Source organism: Branchiostoma belcheri, unplaced genomic scaffold (genome assembly GCF_001625305.1).
Source record: "Branchiostoma belcheri isolate BF01 breed outbred unplaced genomic scaffold, Haploidv18h27 scaffold114, whole genome shotgun sequence".
In the NCBI taxonomy this organism is placed as follows: domain Eukaryota; kingdom Metazoa; phylum Chordata; class Leptocardii; order Amphioxiformes; family Branchiostomatidae; genus Branchiostoma; species Branchiostoma belcheri.
This window is the reverse complement of record NW_017802536.1, coordinates 232,337-239,088: the sequence shown is the minus strand read 5'-3', so window position 1 is coordinate 239,088 and position 6,752 is coordinate 232,337. Positions and strand designations below refer to the sequence as shown.

General features: G+C 38.7%; 1 protein-coding gene across 2 annotated transcripts in view; it reads left to right on the top strand.

Moving 5' to 3' along the window:
* Positions 1–895: 895 nt before the first annotated feature.
* LOC109462272 (28S ribosomal protein S9, mitochondrial-like) overlaps positions 896–6,752 on the top strand; it is an 11,823-nt gene continuing 5,966 nt past the window's right edge. Inside the window, exons 1-6 of one of the 2 annotated variants that reach the window (XM_019758804.1) lie at positions 896–1,041; positions 3,359–3,547; positions 4,622–4,684; positions 4,963–4,993; positions 5,646–5,725; positions 6,414–6,499. In XM_019758804.1, the coding sequence (XP_019614363.1) occupies positions 925–1,041; positions 3,359–3,547; positions 4,622–4,684; positions 4,963–4,993; positions 5,646–5,725; positions 6,414–6,499 (566 nt within the window). In that variant the 5' untranslated portion in view covers positions 896–924. Of the gene's footprint in view, positions 1,042–3,355; positions 3,548–4,621; positions 4,685–4,962; positions 4,994–5,645; positions 5,726–6,413; positions 6,500–6,752 lie in introns of both variants that reach the window. The other variant, XM_019758803.1, reaches the window with a different exon arrangement.

Below are 6,752 nucleotides of genomic sequence, written 5' to 3'. Positions count from 1 at the left end.
CCCCCTTGATCTCACTGAGTACATGATATTAATTCGACTTGGCTTTATATCAAAAGGGTGAGAATATCGCACCTGTTTCATGTCCAGAATAACGCAATGGTGAACTGTAGGTCAAAATGCAACATCAAGCTTCGTCGATGAAGGTTAGACATCCAGGTAATACGATAGCCAAAAAAAACAGTTACTCAAGCAACTGGATATGATTTTGAAAAATTATTTTAACCAAAATTAAAAACAAAATTCCTCTGTCAAATGATGTGTTAAAATCATATCCAGTTGCTTGAGTAACTGTTTTTTTTTGCAACATCAAGCTTGTTATTCTAATTTTCACCAAGATACTAGTAACTGCAAAGCTATATTTAAATAAAGTCATTTTTAAGTAAGCACAACACTATAACAAGCTACAAATTATTTTAACCAAAATTAAAAACAAAATTCCTCTGTCAAATGATGTGTTAACCGTCGGACGTCGGACGAATTTTATTCATTACTTACGCAAATAAAATCCTCATTTCCATACACTATATCACTTCATTACCTTCGCCAAGAAGGTTATGTTTTCAGAGGCGTTCGTGTATGTGTGTGAGTGTCCGTCCGTCTGTAGACACGATAACTTGAGAGGGCTTAAACTGGATTGTCTTGATACTCAGTGGTAGGTGGGTAGGTCTTGATGAGATCTGCAAATGATTAGATTTTGGACCCCGGGGCAGGTGAGAATTTTGATACAGCTTTTGGAAGAGTTTTTAACGCGATATCTTAATAGCCGGCCGTCCTACAACCAGCCGCCGAGAGAAGGTTTCCTTCCGTCCGTGGGCGGAAAGCTGTACCAAAATTCCCACCCACCCCGGAGCCTGCACAGGAGGCTAGCTATCAGCCGGTGAGTAGGTCAGAGGTCATGGAGCCTACATACCTCCTAAACCCAAGATGGCGGCGCCCATGGCTGGACCGCTCACGTCTTGCGGTCGTTTGTTTTTGCGATTTTCTTCCTCCCTTCTAAGAGACAATGGCGGGAATGGACAACAGTTCATGCTGAAAATTAAGGTAAAATTAACATCTTGGTAATTGTGTTAAGAGGTTGAAGTTTGCTGCATTCAATGATGACAAATTAGAGAGAGGGAGGGGGAGGGGGGCTTGTCACTGTCACCATATATGCATATCCAATAGACTTTCAGCAAGAACGACTTGATAAAATAGTTTATTCCTTCACTTGCAAAGTAACTGAACTTGAATCAGCGGCTGCATAATTTTAGACAGTATGGAAAACATCGTCATATTCATAAAACAAATATTATTCACCAAGAGTACCAAATGAATTTTTTAGGCCTCAGGCCTGGATATTTGTGTATCTTTGCCAGAGCAAGATGTCTTTTGAATCAAATTTTAATTTAAAAACATGTCCACAATATAAGTCCCTGTTTGGGGCTGCCTAATAGCAGGCAATACGACCGAATTGAGGAGAAATTATTACAAACTGTAGTGTTGAGGCTACTAGTAGTGAAGGGGATTTTGGGTTCCAGGTTCATAATTTCCAGATTTTAAGGTAGGGGTGTTAGGAAGCTAGGTAAACTTAGGGACATATAATAGATATCGGGGTAGACATTGTAAACATTTCAATGCAGCACCCCATGAATGTTATATGGGCTATATTTGATTTTGAGACAGCAAGTAAAAGAAGTATTTTAATAATTCATAGGAAATTTAAATTCTACTACTGGATAAATTACAGAGATAATATCCGGACGTTTCAAGTGACATCCACCACTCTTCTTCAGCGTCACAAATGAACTAACAGAACTTGATAACGCATGTATGAGCTCCGGATACTATCTCTATAATCTATCCAGTAGTAGAGTTTGAATTTCCAATGAGTATTGTTTACCTGGATGTCTAACCTTCATCAACGTATTGAATAATTGTACTACTATACTGCTGCTAATAGTGATGACTAAACAAATTAACACTGTGTTACTTTTTAAATGCACATAAATAACAAAGAAATACTGTGATTGACACATTTAGCTGGCCCAGTCAATACAACAAGTTATATAGTCCTAATTTGATGTCAAAACAAATTCCCACAAAAATATCAGACATAAACTGTGTGTATAATGAATATTAATCTTTATTGCATGTTCTTGCCCAGATGGGCTAAATGCACAAGAGGATAATACAGTATGCAAAACATGAGTATTTCATAAGTTGGAATGCTATATTCTAATGCAAAGTGCTAGGAATCTATACATTACACCAATACTATATACTACTGTAAGTCTCTTTAGATTCGCGGGGCCTAAAGTTCGCGGTTTCGGGAAAATGGACAATCCGCGGTATTTTTAGATTCGCGATGTCTCCTTGGCTATTTTTCAAAGAAAAATTTGTAAAGTGTATATTTAAAATAATAAAAGGTTCGTGTTCCAGCATTTATCTCCTAAAACGCGGCGCAAAAATTTGTTTCGTGCACCGCGCGAGACTGCCGGCGGTAAAGCTGACAATCGATCTGACGCACGTGTAAACAATTTTCTTTGTTCGGAAATAAGCGCTAAAATGCTATTTTCCACGACTACACATCGATACTCTAGCGAAGAAATGCATAATCGAAAGAATATATATATTACTAAGCAAATTTCTGCCGTCTTCGACGAGATTTTGAACCCGGAAATATGCAAAGGTCGCCTTCGATTTTGTAGGCCCACGGTGAGCGTTTCTATCCAGCAAAACAACAAGAAGAAAAAAACGCCCGCAAAGCAGGGCGCAAAAGATAACCAACTAACATTTCCCAGGTACCAGCCGTTATATTTTTCATAAAAATACTTGTAGATATGCCCGATGTTCCCGCAATTTTCAAGCGCCCGGGCGCGCATGGCCGGCGCTCTGCACGCATAGATTTTTTTCGGCGGTACACGGTTGACACGGCCAGTGCCGCAGTATCGCGATTCGGTGTCTCATAATATTATAATTTTTTGACATCAGTATAACTTAAAAAAAATTCGGTACTCAACATTTGCTAAGAATAAAGTTGATTTGCAGTGATTTGTGAATCGCGTGTGTTTGTGTTTCGCTTACCGTTGTGAATGCATGTGGGGAGGGGGCGCACTTACGCAAAACATATTCGCGGGGAAATAGATTCGCGGTACAAAGGTCCCCGCGAATTCCGCGAATCTAAATATACCGCGGAAATTTGTAGACTTACAGTACCTATCATCTACTGTTAGTTGCCCTTTCTTCTCTCTTTTTAAAACATTTGGAAACATAATTACATATATAAATGCACAACTGCAGCAGCATATCAGTGCAGTGATGATATGTCACTAATTACATCAAATTGGATATGTTTTTTTGTTGTCTCCATTTCCAGCAGCCCCACAGATGCCTATCAATCTCAGTTGCTAGGCAACGGCAGCAGATCAAAGCCACCAGCAGTCTGTCAGACAAGCCTTACACTGACGAGTTTCTACAGGAGATGGACCAGGAGTACCAGCTGGGGAGGAGACACCTCGCAAACATGATGGGGGAGGATCCAGAAACATTCACTCAGGAGGATGTAGATGTGGGTTATCAGAAACATTCACTCAGGAGGATGTAGATGTGGGTTATCAGAAACATTTACCCAGGAGGATGTAGATGTGGGTTATCAGAAACATTTACTCAGGAGGATGTAGATGTGGGTTATCAGAAACATTTACTCAGGAGGATGTAGATGTGGGTTATCAGAAACATTTACTCAGGAGGATATATATGTGGGTTATCAGAAACATTCACTCAGGAGGATGTAGATGTGGGTTTTTAGAAACATTTACTCAGGAGGATGTAGATGTGGGTAATCAGAAACATTCACTCATCAGGAGGATGTAGATGTGGGTTATCAGAAACATTCACTCATGAGGATGTAGATGTGGGTTATCAGAAACATTCACTCATGAGGATGTAGATGTGGGTTATCAGAAACATTCACAAAGGAGGATGTAGATGAGGGTTATCAGAAACATTGATGTACATGTGGGTTATGAGAAACATTCACAAAGGAGGATGTACATGTGGGTTATCAGAAACATTCACAAAGGAGGATGTAGATGTGGGTTATCAGAAACATTGATGTACATGTGGGTTATGAGAAACATTCACAAAGGAGGATGTAGATGTGGGTTATCAGAAACATTCACAAAGGAGGATGTAGATGAGGGTTATCAGAAACATTGATGTACATGTGGGTTATGAGAAACATTCACAAAGGAGGATGTACATGTGGGTTATCAGAAACATTTACTCAGGAGGATGTAGATGTGGGTTATGAGAAACATTCACACAGGAGGATGTACATGTGGGTTATCAGAGACATTGATGTAGGTTAGCAGAAACATTTACATAGAAGGATATAGATGGGTGTTACCAGACAAATTTAAACATGAGGATGTAGATGTGGCTTATCAGAAACATTCACACAGGATGAACATGTGGGTTATTAAAGACATTTTTTTTTAATGTTGCAAAATTAAAGAGAGGATATTGTAGCTGGAACAAGAGCCTTCTTAGGGTAAACAGTATGTGAAAACTGTTTTTGTATGCTATATACAATGTAGAAGTCTGTCACTCAAATGTTTTATCTTACATTTTGTATCAACAGAGAGCCATCAGCTACCTTCTTCCTTCCGGATTGCATGACAAGCTGGCCAGACCCATGCTTAAGGTAATGGTAATTCCTAATAAGGTTTATGCATTGTGAATAAATCAATATGATGCTCAATGTTTAAGGATGACTCTTAACTAAAGTGGTGGTTATCAGCAGAAGTTGGAACCCTGTTCTCAGAATGGTACTGGTCAATTGCATGTGGCAATGGAAGCCAAGTATTAAAGGTAATGCCCTACATGTCGTGAATGTTTGTCATGTACACAATGTATATCAAAATCCTTTGGATTTGATCATAATGACCATGTTCTAATGTTTCACTTTTTTTTCCTCTTCAGCCTCCAGATCAAATATTTCCAAAACAGAAAGGTCAGACCAGGTTTCTCTATTTCCTTGTTTAACCCTTTTTAACACTAAGTCTTGATATTTTCAGAATAACATACAAGATCAATAAAGGTATCTTTTAGTGTCTTTCATTTGTTATTATCAGGTCTTGTTTTGGATTTTTTAAATGTATGTGGGTTGTTGTTTTGCCTATCTGCTCCAAGTATTGGATACAGAATACAACACAGTGTGCATGTATCTGGGTCCAATCACCCAAAGGCCAAAGGGGTAACTTTAGTGTGTATGAACAAAAAATTACATCAAGTTGAAAGTCTGAATTTTCAAAAGCAGTGCACTCAATGCATGCAAAATGCATTTAGATTATTCTACATTTTGTATGGAACATTTGGAAGACGATGCATGTGATAACCAAGGACTTGTTTGAAGTTCCTTGTGATAACTAAATTGAGAATTTATTGAAATAGAACCCTGTACCTGTGTGATACAGCTATATGGGCCAAAAGTCCCATATCAAATGTTATGACAGCTCAGTATGTGTGTACATTAAATCTACATAGGACTTAAATATAATGTTATATTATTCATAACGTCTCCCCCATCCCCTTTCCTAAATGTACAATGTACATAGTCTATACAACTAGACTAAGTGTATAAATGGGATCTTCTATTTTTGCAGCCCTACAATGGGGAAAAGACGGTCGACCGTTCAGCTTTTTATTCTACACTGGCAAGGCCAACTACTACAGTCTCATGCATGTGAGTTTAACTTTAATGTGTTCGATTGATCATTTATATTCAAGCTCCAAAGGGAGGCAATAAGAGTTTTAACTTTATTTGGTTTAACTTTATTCTACATGGTTTAACTTTAATCTACATTCTAAATGTTTCCTGTACACTTAAATCTTTAAGGCTAGGCCACACCAATTTAATTTTATGGATGACATCCGCGAGCACATTGTTCTAAAAAAATGAAAAAAGATCACGTCCTCCGAGGCTCTGGCCTGGCTCTAGGCCTGGGTAGTCCTTGGTAGTTACGGCAATACGGAGCCGGCGGTAACTCTGGAGGACAGCACCCAGGCTACAGAAGTTCCACGACTCAAGAACTCAGTACATACGTACAGTGCTGATTTAGAAATTCCGCAAAAAGCCAGCATGTCGTATGTCGCTATGTACTGCCGCAAATTCACAATACCAGCTTTGTATTCCTGTGGTTTAGTAGCATTTTTATTTTTGGCCAGTATTTTTTTTATTCGCCCACATACACTAGTTTGGGGGTCTTCAGAGGATGTCATCCATAAAATTATTTCGGTGCGGCCTTAGGCACACCAGTGCAGCTACATGTATGTTCCCATTTTGATAACTACAATGTATGTAACTTTGAAGTGGCCTTGAGGCCAATTGAATAAAGAAAGCAGCATTCTGATTGTATCTAATACACTCCCAGGAAGCAGCTCGGGTCCTGACTCAACTCAACAGACATGAAGACAAGATGTTGGCTAAAGGTGTACTTTTCCCAGAGCCTGAACCATGGTAATCACTCATTCTGTATCCTACCTCTGACTTGAACTTACCAGACTGCCTAAGATTAAGAAATCAGACAAATTTTGCTTTTTTAAAAATGCATATAGCACTACATGTATATGAAAATGTACGAGTGTCAATGAAAAACTGTATGAGTTATAAATGTATGGAAAAATGCATGAAGCACTAAGGGAAACTGTATAAATTCCAGTATAAGGCCACACCAATTTAATTTGTTGGTTCTCGGATTCGCCTCTTCATT